The 21,332-nt window shown below is 42.3% G+C and overlaps 1 protein-coding gene across 1 annotated transcript; it reads right to left on the bottom strand.

Annotated features, from left to right (window-relative positions):
• Nucleotides 1-3,802: 3,802 nt before the first annotated feature.
• LOC109905290 (dihydropteridine reductase) lies at nucleotides 3,803-18,498 on the bottom strand. The gene is made up of 7 exons (XM_020502575.2): nucleotides 18,288-18,498; nucleotides 17,897-17,989; nucleotides 17,407-17,503; nucleotides 17,054-17,194; nucleotides 13,392-13,500; nucleotides 12,412-12,495; nucleotides 3,803-4,959 (listed from the first exon to the last, which is right to left on the bottom strand). The coding sequence occupies exons 1-7, from the start codon at nucleotides 18,369-18,371 to the stop codon at nucleotides 4,857-4,859; spliced, it is 711 nt and encodes a 236-aa protein (XP_020358164.1). The 5' UTR covers nucleotides 18,372-18,498; the 3' UTR covers nucleotides 3,803-4,856.
• Nucleotides 18,499-21,332: the final 2,834 nt, after the last annotated feature.

The following is a 21,332-nucleotide window of genomic DNA, read 5'->3' as shown; positions in this document are numbered from 1 at the left end:
GTTGACACGCTCTGTTATTGTAATAAAAGCAGACCTTACATTCGACCTAAATATGACAACATCTGGTAATATGACGTGTGGGATACATGTAACAGTTTACGACAAAATCCTTTCAAACCTAAGGGAAGTTCAATCTGGTTGATAAGACAGGTAATAAATGTGTCTTTGACAAATAAGCCAACACGACGAGGAGTGCACACCAAGCACGAACCAGTGCTGCCATTGTGATCGTGTCGTTAGCTGTCATGTCATTCCATTTACGTGCACATGTCATAGGCTGTGTGTGCATACAAGTGACACTCATACGTCAAAGATTTGCCTTGGCTATCAGCGCTGTGTATTTCTTCCTTCAGTGGGGTACAGTGTACATTCTATGGTTGCCCCCTAAGGATAAGAGGTGAACACAACGTTGGTACAATAGGTTTTGAGATGGTATTCTCCTTGCAAACATATCACAACTAACCAAATGGAAGACAACCGAATATGTGAAATTAAATCAGACAGAAGTCCTATTTTGATTCAACGCTGCGAAACCTTTCTGTAAGGGAATATATGCTGTTTATGTACCGAGTGTAATTATAAGAAACAGCAGGAAGTATTCAAGGTATTCAAGAAAATAAAAGTCGATCAATTCTCACCCTGGGCCACTATTTATTGACGTAAGGTCAATTTAATTACAGGGAAATACTTATCATGCACATATTAATTACGTTACCTTACCTTAAACAGTCCGGCTAGGACGTAGCACCATCTAGCGTTGGACTACGGGGATATAAACACTGAAGGCATACCTCTCCTATTTAGGGAAACTAACTCAATAGCTCTTTAAAATGATTAAAGCCACATCGAAACTGTGCAGAGATGTGATGGACATATATTCATAGTTTCCCGATGAACTGTGGACAGTCTTGACTGTCCAGCTTGCTAATAATCAATCACTAGAGAGTCAGGGAGCGTAATTGATTTATTTTAAAATCCAAAAACGATGCTAATAATCAATCCCTAGAGAGTCAGGGAGCGTAAAAAAAATCCCCCCAAAATCCCAAAACGATGGATAGGACTATTTTTAGGCAAATTTTGACAGTAAGGGAAATATAACACATTTTCAGTGCAGCCCTCCGGACCCCGTTGAAGACCGAATGGGGCCCCTGGAGCCAAATGAGTTTGACACCCCTGCTCTTATACACTACTGGGGTAATCTGATTTCAAAGTGAGTGACCGTTCATAATTGCTTTTGCAAGAGTAAGGATATAGTAATACTCTATGTTACAGCTTCAGCTATTATTTGATCATATTATCAATATTACAAATATTCCTGTACAAGGATAATTGCTGAGTAATTTCAGGTTAAACATACTGTATATAGTCTTCATTTTGTCTATTTTACCCAAGATCTTGTTTTCGTAGTACTCTGTAGAAAAAAGAACACTCCCTCTAAGAAGTGCCTGGAAGTAGGCAGATGTGAACATCAGAGGCATCAGCCACCCCCCCCCCCCCCCCTCTCTCACACGTAACACGTGTGTGCTTAGGTTTTTAGGTTCTCAGAGGTAGTGGAGGGGTCTAGTCCCATGCAGGTCATATAACTGTGTAGCAGGCTAACCACTACCATCTGTCCTCACATTACACACATGCACACCCCACCGCACTCTCTCGGGGCTCAATGGCTTCCACACGGCGCCCTGCCATTTGAGACATGCCCTCCCCTCTCTAACCCTGTCACCACCCCCCAATAACAGCAACATTTAGAAGGGGATGGGAAAATGGGGCTGGAAGCTGGAAAGGGGGTCAGTTTAATCAGGACATTTATTTCCAGGGGTTTGTTTCTTTGGCCTTTGGTGGTGAAAGAGCCTCAGATGAGACCGTAGTGAATCGCCCAACGGGAATGTTCAAATTCTGTTCTATGGCTGGTGTCGCTACCAGGGCTCTCCAACCCTGCTCCTGGAGAGCTACCATCCTGTAGTTTATCATTTCAACCCTAATCTAGCACACCGAATTCTAATAATAAGCTGGTTTATAAGCTGAATCTGGTTAGTTACAACGGGGGTTGAAGTGAAAACCAACAGAAGGGTAGCTCTCTAGGACATGGTTGGAGAGGCCTGCTAAACGGTGTATCTTCATATCCTCCATGTCTATCTTGTGTAGAGGCCATAAAACAGCAAGGTGGTCAAAACTGCAATAATGTGTCACATATGATATCAGCTAAAATGGCCATAGAAATGTATTCACAATGCCAAGTTTTAAAACTGAGTGGTCACACAACTGTAAGTCCACTTTAGTCTTGCGAGCTAGACACCTTAATCTCGATCTCCATCCTCCTCGCGAAAACAAAACTATGGTCTCACAAAAGTAATGAAGAAAACACCCAGGAGTTTCATCTCGGCAAATGCAAATTTCCCGTTCCCTCAACAAATGGGAAACCATCAATTTCAACCATTCTATTATGATAGATGGACTTTTCTAGTCCTTCCACTCTAAATAAATAAACCAAACAATAACCCATATATATTACTCTCGTTCCGTCAACCTATAAATCGTCCTATCGGTTTAGCGGATATGTGCGAATTCAAATTTACCCTAGGACATTTATTAGGCCTTAGGCTAAAACGCTGCTGTTTCTCATAGTGAGCTGCAGGAGCTGCAGTTATAAGGCTTGGGCCCTGGTGATGACACACACATAATAAATCACAACCCTGAAGAGAACAAGGAGGTGGTGTTCAGTCCCTCTGATATGTACTTACGCAGGGTGGCGGGGCAATTCATCTAGGCGTATTGTGTGAGGGCCCCCAGGCACATTCAACACGTCCCGGCAGCATACATTAGTTCCCATGATGTTGTAGTGCTATAGAGTGATTGCCCATGGGAATACATGGAACCATTGTTTATCACAGAAAGCGCTTCAGCTGATCGAAGATACCTGCCGGTGATAGCTCCTTGAACATGATAGCGACACGGACTATCTTCTCATAATGCTACCGATGCTATTGCTCTGTGTAATGTGTGGTAGGCCTATGGGGGCCAGCCGTTGTGTTCTGTCATACACTGAGTGTACAAAACATTAGAAACACCTGATATTTTCATAGACTGACCAGGTGAATCCAGGTGAAAGATAAGATCCATTATTGATGTCGCTTGTTAAATCCACTTTGGTGTAGATGAAGGGGAGGAGACAGGTTTAAGAACGATTTTAAAGCCTTGAGACATGAATGTGGAATGTGTATGTGGGCCATTCAGAGGGTGAATGGGCAAGACAAAAGTCATTTGAACGGGGTGTGGTAGTAGGTGCAAAGCGCAATGGTTTTAGTGTGTCAAGAACTGCAACGCTGCTGGGCTTTTCACGCTCAACATGTTCCTGTGTGTATCAATAATGGTTCACCACCCAAAGGACATCCAGCCAACTTGACACAACTATGGGAAGCACTGGAGTCAACATTGGCTAGCATCCCTGTGGAACGCTTTCGACACCTTGTAGAATTCATGCCCTCACAAATTGAGGCTGTTCTTATGGCAAAAGGGGGTTGGTTGCAAGTCAATATTGGGAAGGTGTTCCTAATGTTTTGTGCACTCAGTTGTTCTTAGTAAGGATATTCACTGATCAGTCGTTTCATCAGCAGCCTGGGGTTATAATATGAAATGAAACCAAGAAACTTGAATCTATAATGAACTTCTTTTTTTATTTTTATGAAGCGTAATGGAAATCAGTCTCTGACTTTGTGATATTCCAGTCACATTTTTATACTGTGTGTATGTATTTCTTTCAACTGGCATATAAAATCAATCAATAAATCTCAGACTTTCAGTGGAGCCCATTTATTGTATGTTGCCTTTTCTTTATTGACTTCTGTTTTCGGCCAAATCCACTCATGTTGTATGTGTTAACATTACTTTATAGTTAGTTTTGTGACTAACACATTTATACAGGCAGCCCACTTCTGATCTTTTTCTATTACTTGGTATTTTGACCAACACATTTATACAGGCAGCCCACTTCTGATCTTTTTCTATTACTTGGTATTTTGACCAATCAGATCAGCTCTTTTGCCCATAATTGGGCAAAAGATCAGAATTGGGCTGCATGTCTAAACGCACTCATATTCCCTTAGGCACACAACGGATCATTTGACTGGTGAGGTGAGTTGTTATCCAGGGGCACCACCTGGTGGTGAAGGCTATAGCATGTCACTGGAAATGACCATGCGCTAGAACAAGTCAAACAAAGCAGGTGAAGGATTTACTGTAACTGGTCTCCAACCCCATTCAAAATGGTATGTATTTAATGGAAGGCAAATAAGTCTAATTATAACCAGTTAAATTCAATGAAATATATTATTTGGGGGTAGGGGTGGGCAGGGATTAAATCAGGATTTTGGCAATGGTGAAACTGCTACAAATCCATAATCCCCCAAATGTGTTGCTTTTCTATGATTGTTTTCAGCAGATTAGATTTCCACTGTTTAAAGTACCAAGGTTAAGGTGATGTTGTAGTATCTTGATTGTCTCTCACATATTATTAAATCAGATTATGATTCATATGGAGTTTTATTCAAATTGAGACCGAGGAATAAAACCACATCAAAAGACACAAAAATACAAACAATTTGTTATGAGATAATAGTTCTTAGAGGGAACATCTTCAACCAAGCATTCATCACCTCTTTCTCCCTGTGACTCATTTTAACCCTCCCGACCCACCCTATCACCATCTCTCCCAACCATCCCGCTCAACTAGCCCTCCCTCCCTCTCTCCCTGTGACTCATTTTAACCCTCCCGACCTGCTCCATCACCATCTCTCCCAACCATCCCGCTCAACTAGCCCTCCCTCCCGCTCTCTCATTGTCTCTCTCTCCCTCCCTCTCCTCTATTGCGTGGGTAGTGTCTGTGTCTTGCCTCCCACAGTAGTGAGCTGCATCAGACTGCCCGATGCTGGACGATCTGCACCAGTGGCCCAATTGAAGAACGTTCTGGAAGACAGAAAAATAAGACTGAGAAAATAAGAAAAGTAAGATGATGAGACTATGGAGATAGTGTTGACAAATGTTTAACTATATAAAAGAAAAAGTGTTAAACAAAACAATATGTATTTTATACTTGAGATTCCTCAAAGTAGCCACTCTTCACCTTGATGACAGCTTTGCACACTCTTGGCATTCTATTAACCAGCATCATGAGGTAGTCGCCTGGAATGCATTTCAATTAACAGGTGTGCCTTGTTAAACGTTAAATTGTCTAATTTCTATCCTTCTTAATGCGTTTGAGCCAATTAGTTGTGTTGTGACAAGGTAGGGTTGGTATCCAGAAGATTTGGTAAAAGACCAAGTCCATATTATGGAAAGAATAGCTCAAACAAGCAAAGAGAAACGGCAGTCCATCGTTACTTTTAAGACATGAAGGTCAGTCAATGTGGAACATTTCATGAACTTTGAAAGTTTCTTCAAGTGCAGTCGAAAAAAACAATGTGCTTTGATGAAACTGGCTCTCATGGGGACTCCACAGGAAAGGAAGACCCAGAGTTACCTCTGCTGCAGAGGATAAGTTCATTAGAGTTACCAGATTGCAGCTCAAACAAATGCTTTACCGAGTTTAAGTAACAGACACATCTCACCATCAACTGTTGAGAGGAGACTGCGTGAATCAGGCCTTTGTGGTCAAATTGCTGCAAAGAAACCACTACTAAAGGACACCAATAAGAAGAGACTTGCTTGGGCCAAGAAACACAAGCAATGGACATTAGACTGGTGGAAATCTGTCATTTGGTCTGATGAGTCCACATGAGATTTTTCACTCCAACAGCCGTGTCTTTGTGAGACGCAGAGTAGGTGAACGGATGATCTCCGCAAGTGTGGTTCCCACTGTGAAGCATGGAGGAGGTGGTGTGATGGTGCTTTGCTGGTGATTTATTTAGAATTCAAAGCACACTTAACCAGCATGGCTATCACAGCATTCTGAGGCAATACACCATTCCATCTGGTTTGCGGTTAGTGGGACTATCATTTGTTTTTCAACAGGACAATGACCCAACACACCTATAGGCTGTGTAAGGGCTATTTGACCAATAAGGAGAGTAATGGAGTGCTGCATCAGATGACCTGGCCTCCACAATCACCCAACCTTAACCCGGTTGAGATGGTTTGGGATGAGTTGGACCGCAGTGATGGAAAGCAGCCGACAAGTGCTGAGCATATGTGGGAACTCCTTCAAGACTGTTGGAAAAGCATTCCAGGTGAAGCTGGTTGAGAGAATGCCAAGAGTGTGCAAAGCTGTCATGAAGGCAAAGGGTGGCTAATTTGAAGAATCACAAATATATTTAAACAAATCTAACACTTTTTTGGTTACTACATGATTCCATGTGTCATTTCATAGTTTTGATGTCTTCAATATTATTCTACAATGTAGAAAATATAACAATGAAGAAAAACCCTTGAATGAGTAGGTGTGTCCAAACTTTTGACTGGAACTGTAGATACAGTATATCTCTGTGCCTCTTAGTGTGATTTGAGTTATCCTGTTAGCCAATTACCTATTTCAACAACAAATGTTCATGAGCTAGCCTATTCCAGTGATGTAGTCAAGTCACTAAACCTCGAGTCCGAGTTGAGTCCTAAGTCCCTTGTGTTCGAGGAAGAGTCCTAGTCAGTCTTTATACTTGAGTCACAAGTTCCTTGTTAGTGCTAAAAGTGAGACCCACTGTATTGAACATTGGTAAGGCTAGGAGCTACAGTAGCTATTCAACATGTGCTGTTGTAGCTAGCATGTTGAATTATGCAATGGAGAGAGACTTTCAAGAAAATTACATTTTATGTCACATGCCGTGAATATAGCAGGTGAAATGCTTACTCACAAGCTCTTAAAATATATATATATATTTTTTAAAATAAAACATAAATTAAAAGTATGAAAAAAACGTAATGAAATAACAATAACAAGCCTATACAGTGCATTCGGAAAGTATTCAGACCCCTTGACTTTTTCCACATTTTGTTACGTTACAGCCTTATTCGAAAATGTATTAAAGAATTTTTTTCTACCTCAATCAACACACAATACCCCATAATGACAAAGCATAAACAGGTTTTTAGAAAATGTTGCTAAAACCTGACATTTACATAAGTATTCAGACCCTTTACTCAGTACTTTGTTGAAGCACCTTTGGGTGCGATTACAGCCTTGAGTCTTCTTGGGTATGACGCTACAAGCTTGGCACACCTGTATTTGGGGAGTGGCTCTCATTCTGCTCTGCAAATCTCCTGATGCTCTGCCAGGTTGGATGGGGAGTGTTGCTGCACAGCTATTTTCAGGTCTCTCCAGAGATATCTGGGCTCTGGCTGGGCCACTGAAGGACATTCAGAGACTTGTCCCCAAGCCACTCCTGCATCGCCTTGGCTGTGTGCTTAGTGTCATTGTCCTGTTGGAAGGTGAACCTTCATCCCAGTCTGAGGTCCTGAGCGCTCTGGAGCAGGTTTCCATCAAGGATCTTTCTGTATTTTGCTCCGTTCATCTTTGCCTTGATCCTGACTAGTCTCCAAGTCCCTGCCACTGAACAACATCCCCACAGCATGATGGTGCCACCACCATGCTTCACCGTAGGGATGGTGCCAGGTTTCCACCAGACGTGACGCTTGGCATTCAGGCCAAAGAGTTCAATCTTGATTTCATCAGACCAGAGGATTTTGTTTCTCATAGTCTGAGAGTCTTTAGGTGCCTTTTGGCAAACTGCAAGTGGGCTGTCATGTGTATTTTACTGAGGAGTGGCTTCCATCTTGCCACTCTACCATTAAGGCCTGATTGGTGGAGTGCTGCAGAGATGGTTGTCCTTCTGGAAGGTTCTCCCACCTCCACAGAGGAACTCTAGAGCTCTGTCAGAGTGAACATCAGGTTCTTAGTCACCTCCCTGACAAAGGCCCTTCTCCAATGATTGCTCAGTTTTGCCGGGCGGCCAGCTCTAGTAAGAGTCTTGGTGGTTCTCCATCATTCTTAAATGGAAAAAGGTTAGACCACTGTGTGCTTGGGGACCTTCAATGCTGCAGACATTTTTTGGTACCCTTCCCAGATCTGTGCCTCGACACAATCGTATCTCAGAGCTCTACGGACAATTCCTAAGACCTCATGGCTTGGGGGGGGGGCACACAATGCAAATAGTCCGGGTAACCATTTGGTTACCTGTTCAGGAGTCTTATGGCTTGGGGGTAAAAACTGTTGAGAAACCTTTTTGTCCAAGACTTGGCACTCCGGTACCGCTTGCAATTTGGTAGTAGAGACAACAGTCTATGACTGGGGTGGCCGGGGTCTTTGACAATTTTTAGGGCCTTCCTCTGACATCGCCGGGTGTAGAGGTCCTGGATGGCAGGAAGCTTTGCCCCAGTGATGTACTGAGCCGTACGCACTACCCTCAAGTGCCTTGCGGTCGGAGGCCGAGCTATTGCCGTACCTGGCAGTGATGCAACCGGTCAGGATGCTCTCGATGTTGCAGCTGTAGAGCCTTTTGAGGATCTCAGGACCCATGCCAAATCTTTTTGTTTCCTGAGGTGGAATAGGCTTTGTTGTGCCCTCTTCACGACTGTCTTGGTGTGTTTAGACCATTCTAGTTGGTTGTTTATGTGGACACCAAGGAACTTGAGGCTCGCAACCTGCTCCACTACAGCCCCGTTGATGAGAATGGGGGCATGCTTGGTGCTCCCTTTCCTGTAGTCCACAATCATCTCCTTAGTCTTGGTTACGTTGAGGGATAGATTTATATATTCACTTCATATATTATCTACCTCACTTGCTTTGGCAATCTTAACACGTTTCCCATGCCAATAAAGCCCTTGAATTGAATTGAATTGATAGGTTGTTATTCTGGCACCACCCGGCCAGGTCTCTGACCTGCTCCCTATAGGCTGTCTCGTCGTTGTCGGTGATCAGGCCTACCACTGTTGTGTCATCTGCAAACTTAATGATAGTGTTGGAGTTGTGCCTGGCCGTGCAGTCATGGGTGAACAGGGAGTACAGGAGGGGAGTGAGCACGCACCCCTGGGGAGCTCCAGTGTTGAGGATCAGCGTGGCAGATGTGTTGCAACCTACCCTCACCACCTGGGGGTGGTCCGTCAGGAAGTCCAGGATCCAGTTGTAGAGGGAGGTGTTTAGTCCCAGGTTCCTTAGCTTAGTGATGAGCTTTGAGGGTACTATGGTGTTGAATGCTGAGCTGTAGTCAATGAATAGCATTCTCACATAGGTGTTCCTTTTGTCCAGGTGGGAAAGGGCAGTGTAGAATGCAATTGAGATTGCATCATCTGTGGATCTGTTTGGGCGGTATGCAAATTGGAGTGGGTCTAGGGTTTCTGGGATAATGGTGTTTATGTGAGCCATTACTGACCTTTCAAAGCACTTCATGGCTACGGACGTGAGTGCTACGGGTCTGTAGTCATTTAGGCAGGTTGCCTTGGAGTTCTTGGGTACAGGGACTATGGTGGTCTGCTTGAAACATGTTGGTATTACAGACTCAATCAGGGACATGTTGAAAATGTCAGTGAAGACACCTGCCCGGAGCACATGTCCTGGTAATCCTTCTGGCCCCGCAGCCTTGGGGATGTTGACCTGTTTGAAGGTCTTACTCAAGGCTACGGAGAGCGTGATCACACAGTAGTCCGGAACAGCTGGTGCTCTCATGCATGCTTCAGTGTTGCTTGCCTCGAAGCAAGCATAGAAGTGATTTAGCTCGTCTGGTAGGCTCGTGTCACTGGGCAGCTCGCGGCTGTGCTTCACTTTGTAGTCTGTAATAGTTTGCAAGCCCTGCCACATCAGACGAGCGTCGGAGCTGGTGTAGTATGATTCAATCTTTGCCCTGTATTGACGCTTTTCCTGTTTGATTGTTCTTCGCAGGGCATAGCGGGATTTCTTGTATGCTTCCGGGTTAGAGTCCCGCACCTTGAAAGCGGCAGCTCTGCCCTTTAGCTCAGTGCGAATGTTGCCTGTAATCCATGGCTTCTGGTTGGGGTATGTACATACAGTCACTGTGGGGACAACATCCTCGATGCACTTATTGATAAAGCCAGTGACTGATGTGGTGTATTCCTCAATGTCATTGGAAGAATCCCGGAACATGTTCCAGTTTGTGAAAGCAAAACAGTCCTGTAGTTTATTCATCTGCTTCATCTGACCACTTTTTTATAGACCGAGTCACTGGTGCATCCTGCTTTAATTTTTGCTTGTAAGCAGGAATCAGGAGGATAGAGTTGTGGTCGGATTTACGAAATGGAGGGCGAGGGAGAGCTTTGTATGCATCTCTGTGTGTTGAGTACAGGTGATCTAGAATTGTTTTCCCTCTAGTTGCACATTTAACATGTTGATAGAGATTTGGTAGAACTGATTTAAGTTTCCCTGCATTAAAGTCTCCAGCCACTAGGAGCGCTGCCTCTGGGCGAGTGGTTTCCTGTTTTCTTATTTCCTTATACAGCTGACTGAGTGCCAGCATCTGTTTGTGGTGGTAAATAAACAGCCACGAAAAGTATAGCTGAGAACTCTTTAGGTAAGTAGTGTGGCCTGCAATTTATCACAATATACTCTACTTCAGGCGAGCAAAATCTAGAGACTTCCTTAAATTTCGTGCACCAGCAGTTGTTTACAAATATGCACAGACCGCCCCCCTCGTCTTACCGGAGTGTGCTGTTCTATCCTGCCGGTGCAGCATATATCCCGCTAGCTGAATATCCATGTCGTCATTCAGCCACAATTCGGTGAAACATAGGATATTACAGTTTTTGATGTCCCGTTGGTAGGATATTTGTCGTCGTACCTCGTCTAATTTATTGTCCAATGACTGCATGTTGGCGAGTAATATTGACGGTAACGGCAGCTTTCCTACTCGCTTTCTGCGGGTCCTGACGAGGCATCCGGCTCTTTGTCCTCTGTACCAGCATCGCTTCCTCTTGCAAATAACTGGGAAGTTGGCCCTGCCAGGTGTTTGGAGAATATCATGTGAATCTTGCTTGTTGTTGAAAAATTCTTTGTATAATCCGAGGTGAGTGATCGCTGTCCTGATATCCAGAAGCTCTTTTCTGATGTAAAATACGGTTGCAGAAACCTAATGTACAAAATAAGTTACAAATAACGTGAAACCCCCCACATAATAGCACAATTGGTTGGGCGTCTGTAAAACTGCTGCCATTTCTTCCGGTGCCTATCTGGAGAGCTATGGGCTATTGTGTGCAGATTACTGAGAATATATATTTTTTAATCCATTTCGAATAAGGCTGTAATGTAACAAAATGTGGAAAAAGTCAAGGGGTCTGAATACTTTCCGAAGGTACTGTATACAGAGGGTACCGGTACCGAGTCAATGTGCAGGGATACAGGTTAGTCGAGGTAATTGAGGTAATATGCCCATGTCGGTAAGGGTAAAGTGACTATGCGTAGATAATAAACAGTGAGCACCAGCTGTTTCTGACAACAATGTCACCAATAGTCAAGTCTGAGTCCAAGTCGTACCTGGCCATACATTCATGAGAGAACAGGGAGTACAGTCCGAGTCATCACTGGTTGAGTCAGAAAAAAAATTGTGACTTGAGTCCGAGTCAAGCCTGAGTCCTGGACTCGAGTACTACAACACTGGCCTATTCACACGTCAGTCAACATTCATACTCCAGTCCATCAAGCGGACATTTGAGAAGCAGCAGAGACTGTATCAAAGGGTTAATTGAATTGCCCTCTCCCATTGCTTCTATTTATACTTCCTGACCCTCATCTGTTTCTACTGTTAATCTGCAGGGTTAATGACATCCAACTATTCTGGGATTATAAAAAATCCCATCTAATCTCTACCATGGTACAGAGGAGAGACTGGAGACTCAGCGGTCTGTGTCTAAGGTTACTTGAATAGAGGGACACAAACTTTAGGGGCTCCATACGCTAGCTTAGAATAGATTTATGTCATTTATGTTGGTGTATGTTAATTACAGTATATCGTTAACATTGCATATACAACACATTTGGGCAAGTCCTGAAAAGAGGATATGTAAGTAATCGAAGCCAAAAGTATCCAAGTAATTTAAGATTGGAGATAATTAGTTAATTGATATGTCAATCAAATCCATATTTTTTAAAATCACATAACAGTATTATTCAAACCAGACATTTGGCTCTACATATCTTTTGGAAGGTGTTGATTTTAACAATATATTTGAGTAGGCTATTTTCCAGCATTGCCATCTTCTGGCGAAATATTGGTATACACCAATTCCCTTCAAAATAAAAAGATTGTCTAGAATTATAGTCATATACTGATCAAGAGATGCATGTTCTTAACCCTGGAATACATCGAATGATGGCCTTAAAGCATAAATATACTGTACATTTCATTTCTAAGTTTGAGATCAACTAAATATCAGATAAAACAAACAGTAACGTAAACAACCCATCATCCGCCACATCACACTCACTCTGAAATGTACTCCAGCGGTGTCCAGGAACCAAAGTCTGCATCGGGCATGAACTTCCTGTTCATCGGCGTATCCAAGGTTACCCTGTGTAATCAAGTCACATGACAGTGATCTGGCAGTGGCAGGAACTGACCCGAGGCCTGAGGATCTGGCCCTGGACTGAATGTAACAGCCCCATGTAAGCCCCTTGTCCTCATATTAAAACGCATAAGCAGAGCTAAAGCGTAGAGATGATATCTCTGTTGATTTATTTACGGCCAGCAAGCATCCAACAACCTCTTTGATTTCACTGTTATATTTTGAGATGAGCAAGAGAATTGCTACATAAACATTTACACACGTTGAAATATGATTTTAGATATCTGTTGTATTAGTTGCATGTTTGAATGTGCACAGTTGCAGTCTACAGTCTTTCTTGTGTGTGTGCACAGTTGCAGTCTACGGTCTATTCAATGTGCACAGTTGCAGTGAGCATAGCAACCCTCATCCTATACGTATTGGTAGTGCAGAAGAACTGCAAGTCATAGGGGTAATGCTAACCATATGTGACAGCTATTAGTAGCCTGGCAGGTGGCCTCAGCCCAACCTCATGTAATTGGAATGTACCATAACAGAGCCCTGAGAATATTGACAATAAAACTCAGATACGGGCTTCTCATCGTGACATTGCAAAAAAAGTGCTTTACATGCATCAGTTAATCAATGAAACTGTGTAAACAGATAGCTGCTCATGAGGTGAATACAAGAGCGACTGAGCGAGTCTTCTTCCTTTAGGACAGGCAACCCTTTTTGATCCTCCCAGACATTGAGGCCAACTACACCTACAACTGTGATGAAATAAACAATTTCCTTATTTTCCTTATTTACCCTTTGACCTCGGTTTCTGCAAATAAATTAAACTCCCAACGACTTTCTAATGAGGGCAGGGTTTTCCTATTCCTAATTAGTAAATAAACTTGGCAGGCGATCAGATGACTCACGGTAGTATGGCTACAGCCACACCTCCAGGGGGCATCCCACTGTCTTCTCCAGCTAGACTCTGACAGAGCTGGTGGACTGCTGCCTTGGCCATGCCATAGCCCACCATGCCTGAGGAGAGAGAGAGAGGGATGAAGAGAGGGAGGGTGATATAGGAGAGATGGTTGGATAGGTGAGTTGTCATTTATACAAACAGCCATATCAGATAAGCAGAGAAAAAACACCAATAAATCTCACCATTATAACAAGGGACATGAAATATACACAATAAGTGTTACAAAGTAATACACAGTACCAGTCAAACGTTTGGACAAACCTACTCATTACAGGGTTTTTCTTTATTTGTACTATTTTCTACATTGTAGAATAGGGAAGACATCAGAACTATGAAAGAACATATATGGAATCATGTAGCAACCAAAAAAGGTTTAAACAAATCAAAATACTTTTGTATTTGAGATTCTTCAAAGTGCCATCCTTTGCTTTCTTGACAGCTTTGCACACACTTGGTATTCTCTCAACTAGCTTAATGAGGTAGTCACCTGGAATGCATTTCAATTAACAGTGTGCCTTGTTAAAAGTTCATTTGTGGAATTTCTTTCTTAATGCGTTTGAGCCAATCAGTTGTGTTGTGACAAGGTAGGGGTTGTATACAGAAGATAGCCCTATTTGGTAAAAGACCAAGTCCATATTATGACAAGAACAGCTCAAATAAGCAAAGAGAAATGACAGAGTATCATTACTTTAAGACATGAATGTAAGTCAATCTGCCACAGGAAAGGAAACCCCAGAGTTACCTCTGCTGCAGAGGATAAGTTCATTAGAGTTATCAGCCTCATAATTTGCAGCCCAAATAAATGCTTCACAGAGTTCAAGTAACAGACACATCTCAACATCAACTGCTCAGAGGAGACGGGATGAATCAGGCCTTCGTGGTCAAATGCAAAGAAACCACTCCTAAAGGACACAAAAAAGAAGAGACTTACTTGGACCAAGAAACACAAGCAATGGACATTAGACCGGTGGAAATCTGTCCTTTTTGGTTCTAACCGCAGAGTCTTTGTGAGGTTCAGTATAAGTGAACGGATGTTCTCTGCATGTGTGGTTCCCACCGTGAAGCATGGAGGAGGAAGTGTGATGGTGTGAGGGTGCTTTGCTGGTGACACGGCCAGTGATTTATTTAAAATTCAAGGCACACTTAACCAGCATGTCTACCACAGCATTCTGCAGTGATAGGCCAGCACATCTGGTTTGCGCTTCATGGAACTATCATTTGTTTTTCAACAGGACAATGACCCAACACCCCTCCAGGCTGTGTAAGGGCTATTTGACCATGAAGGAGAGTGATGGAATGCTGCATTAGATGACCTGGCCTCCACAACCACCCGACCTCAACCCAATTGAGATGGTTTGGGATGAATTAGACCGCAGAGTGAAGGAAAAGCAGCCAACAAGTGCTCAGGATGTGGGAACTCCTTCAAGACTGCTGGAAAAACATTCCTGGTGAAGCTGGTTGAGAGAATTCCAAGTGTGCAAAGCTGTCATGAAGGCAGCTAACTTGAAGAATCTCAAATATATGTTGATTTGTTTAACACTTTTTAGGTTAGTACATGATTCCATGTGTGTTATTTCATAGTTGATGTCTTCACTATTATTCTACAATGTAGAAACAAATGTAAAAATAAAGAAAACCCTGGAATGAGATGTGTCCAAACTTTTGGTACTATATGTGATATTAAAAACATAGTTTCCTCAGCTGGTGAGCTCAAAATATACTATTATGTAACATACATTCACAACACATTTCCTGTTCATATACTATGGACAAATATTCCAGGTGCTTTTGGATCCCAGACTTTGCCCATTACAGTTGTATTGAGAGATGACTGCTTGTTCCACAAGCATGCTTTTGACTTCCCTTCAATGTTTGTAGCATCTGGAAACAATACGCAGCATTTTCCACTTAGAAACACTTCTTTGAAGAATGTAATATGCTCTCCCCACCCTCATAAAACAGTGGATGCATGCCACAGCTACATTTGAAGAATGGACCAATGGGAGAAAGGGGTGGAGAGTTAGCTCTTCCTTAAAATGGTTTTTCTCTCTCTAGATACTGTACTACTAAAATGAACTGGAACATATTTGAAATGGAACACATAGTCTTTCGGTGGGGGGAGACTGTCTTATTTGATTGCATAGATGTGCTCCAAATTGCATTAGGATGGTTCATAGGAAGTGTGCTAAGAATCTATTACCCCAAAGAGGATTAACAGACTTGCGTGCTGAGTCACCCAAAGTTAAATCAATGTTATTTGACAGTTCAACCTCTCTTTTCAATCTAGGGTGAAGGATAAGGGTCATAGGGTGCTGACATGGTTAACTAACCCCATATCAACCCATAATCTTTTAGTCCACAATGGAATGTTTATAATGTAGCTCACTCTTCGTCTGAGTCTGGCTTTGTAAGACTAAGACACCACTGGAACCCAAACTGCCCAAAGGCAGTATATCAATATTGAGAACTCAGTAAATCAGACTCATGAGTAGCTGGTAAAGTATTAAAGCTAAAATAAAAGTTTAAATATAAGCACAGATAACCCCTAAACACATGCAATCTTTAAGCACTACTGTCTGTCTTGTTTTTTTTTGTCAATAGTACAGAGCATTTGTATTTTCAATAGGCCTAAGGCAATCAATGTTTGATAAGGCATGGGGGAAATGCTTTACCTACATTATAAAATGAAAAGTAGTTTTAAAGACGTATTTCTAAAACTCACACACTTCACCTAAAGGCAGCTCTGAGCATTACCTGAGGGGAAATACTGTAGAACCTTTTTTAATACAAATAAATACTGGCATACAGATGAGTTAAACGATAGGAACATCCCCAAATAATATTAGACATACCACTGTCAAAATAAACCAACCCCCCTCAGGGAAATCTCTGCAATTTCCTGGCCTTTGTCTAGATTAGCACTAGATGCTACATTGCAATAAGAGAACAGCACAGCACACGCTAACCATGTCCACATGTGAAGAGGCCCAAATTCTGCTGACTCATTCTCCTCCCCAATCTGACAGCCAATGAGAGCGGGAGCTCGGTAGCGACTGCCAATCGGGGATTTTAGGTGCCCTAGTGTCAGGAGTTGTATTGTTGTCAGGGTTATCATATGGGTAACACACCACACAGGGAATGGCATGGGTGCTTGGTCCTATAGGTACCTTCACATGCACACAGGGTCTAAAATATCAGACAGCATTGTGTGAAAAAAAACATAGTAGGAACAATTTCTCTCCTCATAATTTATCCGGCGTGGTGAAATATCACTATGTAGATCATATTAAACATGCTACTCATATTTTAGTTCCTACGTCATAGGCTTATTTGTACCCACGGGTTGCAGGTTTCACAAAGTGCTTGATGACACAAGCTGCTATTTGTTTTGGCTGCTTAAATCGTGACGACAGTAGATGTATGCCAAAGTCCCTCGGACATCAAAGTCGGGGGGGAAACGGTGGTCAGAACAGAGGCACAATCTAACAGGGCCAGCATGACAACATTACAAGAAAAAATAGAATGCATAATAGAATAAATTACAATACCAGTCGAATATTTTAGAACACCAGAAGAATAGAATACCAGTAGAGGTATGTGGCATCTTACCACTAGTGCCACCCAGTGATGCTTTAGCCCCAGCCAGAGTCAGCAGTCCCCCTTGCTTCAGGTGAACAGCAGCCAGGTGGCTAGAGATGGTAGAGGTCCACACACTCTGCTTCCACATCATGTCTGTGTTTTTGTACAAGTCTAAAACATACATACACAAGAGAACATTTTGTTTGAGGAGCAACATGGTAACAATGAAGGACCATATGACTAAATAGAACACTATACAATGGCACAAACAAACATCCCCGTTGAGAATTCCGCCTAAGGGGAAATTGGTTTTAAACTATTCATATCAGTGTGTGTTCAAAATTAACTGATGATATCTCAGGGAAATGCTGTTGAACTCTGACCTTTTGAGCTGCAATTTCCTCCTGCCCATCCGCCTGCCACACACAAGATGGCATCTACTTTCTGGTCCCCTAGCAACTGTGCCACATCTGCTGTCACCTGCAGCAAAGAAGAAAACAGTCTTATTAGAAAGGGTAAGACTCTGTTTTGCTAATATAACATTTGATTTGAATATATATTTTATAATTTGAAATGTCACCACTTCCTGTGTTTACAATTTGTTGACATCCAGCTGCCACAACGAAGAAATCAATTTAACCTAGCATTTTAAAAAGACACATTCAAAATGGCAATGAATAGAATAGACCCCTATAGGCCTATGCAATAGCATAACAATTGAGTACAGTTTCCGATCGTGGCATAGAAATTACGGTAATTATCCAGCGTTTGGCAAATGGAAAGTCAATGATCGTTTCCCTTGATACCGGATCATTCACTAAGCCAAAACTGTCAACATCACAGAGGGAGCAGGTGAAAGCGCGTTCCTCCTACCTGCCCCGCTTGCTCGGTAAATGACTCGGATAACTTCACCAGCACGTTCGCGTTTGCCTCCTCATTGGCAACGATATCGATGCTGGCTACCCACTATTGTTGGAAAAGAAAGAAGCAATTGAAAATAGGATGATGGCATCGAATTATCCTGCAAAGTAGGCTATTTATTCAAAATGCAAGTGATGATATTTTTTCTGAAAGTTCTGGGCTGGCATCGTTCAATGTTAAATGAAGACACTTTCATATGGATGAATTTCCTTTTCCTTGCATCTTACCATAGCATCTACTTAACATGTGGTTATTGCAAATAGACACCGTGGCAAGCAACAGCGCACACTATTTCGTATTTGTATTCTTTATAAAAATAAAAAAACTATAGCACGCTACTCACCCATCCTTTAGATTTGAAGTGCTGAACAATTTTGCTACCTAGTGCGCCTCTTCCTCCGTAAACGAGTACCCGATTGGCAGCCATGCGTTCTTTACTATAAGCTTTAGCAATGATGATTATTTCACAAAACGCGACAGCTACCGCAGACAGAAATATATATATATATATATATATAGGGAGAGAGAACGGGCGAGAGAGAAGGGAAAAAAAGAAAGAAAGAGTTACACCCACCCACAAGATTTAAAGAGACACACTCAGCACATCAAGAGGCGGATCCTCTAGTTCAATAGTGTTCTAAATTAGTTAAGACAGTTAGAAAATTCTGAGTGCATAGGTTACACCATAATGAAAGTCAGTGGAGGGGTTGACACTAATAAGTGCCTTTAAAATGACACATGATTAACATGGTTTAATGTAATCAATACTAATCATGAGTATGGGTTAATTGATACCAGGCTCCAACATGCACAAAGAAAGCCACCTCACCGTGACAAACTGTGAAATTGATCATGCGTTTAATCCAGTGGTAAACACACACGATTATGTGTGAATTTATGTATTCAGATAAAAATCAACATACCGTATTTGGATACAGTAGCAGTGAGACAGCATCATCTTATGACACTGGCTTGGCCTGTGTGGGAACACGTCCTAGTCATCCTGAGTACAGCGTGTCGGAATCTGTCACAGCAACACAGCTCATCGTAATGTCATCAAAGGATTTTCATGCTCTGGGATATCCCTCACAGTCAAACATACTAGATGTATCATTGCACGCTGATGGCGTATGGCCTAGCTTCTGCAGTAAATTGCACATCCAAGGAATACACATTTGAATCAACACCAGAAAATGAGGCCGCAAAATTCCAAATGTTTATTCGCATAGACTAGTACTTGATCTCATGTCGCTCACGATGGTATGAAAGCATTTCCCCATTCATTTTTTCTATGATTTGTGCCGTTATTAAATAGCAAAGTGATGATTATGATGTTGAACACACGGCTCAAAGGGAGTTGATCATTGTAGTTGCACTTCTAGACTTCAGCTATTGTTAGGAGCAGTGGCAGAACTAGAGTTTTATACATGGGGTGGCCCCGGGGGTGGCCAAGGCTACTTGTGGGGGTCCATAGACCATGACAGAAAATGAGTGTGTAGCCCTAACCTGGCATCTAAGGAGCATGAGTGAATCCTATGATTGCTGATTAGAGGAAGAAGTGATAACTCACTGAACCCGGAGTTCTTCAATGTGGCAAAAGGGTTACTTCACTAGAATTCTTTAAAATACTATGAATAGTCAGTGTCTCCACCTCGGGAACTGCAGCTACATTTCTTTGTCTCTCTCTCTCTCTCACACACGCACACACACACAGTACTCACATACTGGAGAGACTTGGGTCCCTCTGTTTTCATGAATATATAATTTGGGTCTATAAGTGTTGAACATCCAAAATATTTTCAGAAATTAAGTTCAAGCACCAAGGAGATAAGATAGCATTTGTGTGTTACATAAATTGCATAGTTTATTTACAAAAAGTACATTTACAAAAAAACACACTGTAATTTGACATACCAGGTATCAAGTAGAAATGGACTTGAAAAATAAAAATAATTTTGGTGTCCATCAATATTACAAACTTACTGTATCATATGTATTCTAATATATATTATGTTAACTAATAGCAAAGACTTTTGGGGGGAATTGGCCTAATCAAGACCAAATTAAATCTGTGTGAGATGATACCCTTTGGATTTATCATTTTAGAATGTCAGTGTACTAGCTAGTACACAGTGCATGTTTTAATCATGACCAGAGGGACTGCCTAAGTGTCAAATTATCATAGGTAGATTTAAAACAGCATAATTCTGTGGTTTTGGTGAGAACTGGCAAAATGTTTCACAACCTCATCCATGTTGAGGGAGCGTGCCCTCCTTGACTCAACACTGAGGATTCTGAGGTGACTTAACCTGTCATCAACCATTGTTGTCCTAAGGTGGGTTTTAAATCAGTTTTATAGCTGAAGCACTGCTCTGAAGCACTGCAACACTCTCGCAAGAAGCACTGCTGACTGGTGTAACAACAGAAATCTTACAAAGTCGAAATAGCACATGGAAGACCTCTTTATAAAGGTTCTAGAAACACAAAAGTCAAGGAGAGTAGACGGTCTGTCCCTTCCACTTGTCTCTCTCCTATCAAGAAGCCGCTTGTTTTGATGAACCTCATGTTTGAGGTCCTCTAAATGTGACTCAAAGGTCTGAGCAAAGGCAAACAGAGGCTCCTCATTTCAAGAATGTTGTACTCTTTGGGGTGAGAGACTGGACCCTTTGCATTATCTTCCAATTCTTCTATGAAAAAACACCTCTGCAGCTCAGCTGTGAGACTGTCGAGCAGCTGATAAAAGAGAGCTCTTTGGAAGCTCTCACCATCACGTTGGTCACTATTCTTATGTCCTACAGGGCTCATCAACAATGAGTCGTGAAATCTTAAGCTTGTTTTAGGCTGTCTTTCACACACTGTTCGTACACTTATTTTGCAGTGCTCTGCAATCTCTTCAACCTCTTTCCATAGTTCTCCATAGTAACCCTCACTTCTGTCGTCCTGTAATGTGTCTGTAAGGGCACCTACTAGATCTACAGCCCTTGCGGGTTGGCATCACCAAGCACTTTACAAAAGGTAACCAAGAGCCCTATGAAATGTAAATCTATTTGAGAAAGAAGGCCCCTTGCCTACACTGATCTATCACCCCCATTTTTCAAGTGTGATATCCTGTAAGCACTCTCGGAACTGCTGGAAGCCTGTCCCTCAGATTATGGCATGCCATGTATCTACATGCCCACCTTACATCCGTAAGTCTCCGTAGTTCCCTGGGCTGCTGCTGTGGATACAGCTCTTTCTGAACTGCAAGCCACTTGAGATGAACGTACGAGCCAGATACAAAGTTATAAAGCTGCTGCAGGAGAGCAAATAAGTGAACTGCCTCAGGCACTGATTTTACAGCATCGACAAGAACCAAATTCAAACAATGATCATTGCAGTGCACATGAAA

The sequence above is a fragment of the Oncorhynchus kisutch genome, linkage group LG15 (genome assembly GCF_002021735.2).
Source record: "Oncorhynchus kisutch isolate 150728-3 linkage group LG15, Okis_V2, whole genome shotgun sequence".
NCBI classification, from domain to species: domain Eukaryota; kingdom Metazoa; phylum Chordata; class Actinopteri; order Salmoniformes; family Salmonidae; genus Oncorhynchus; species Oncorhynchus kisutch.
Note: the sequence above shows the minus strand (reverse complement) of the source record. Positions and strands in the feature narration are given on the sequence as shown.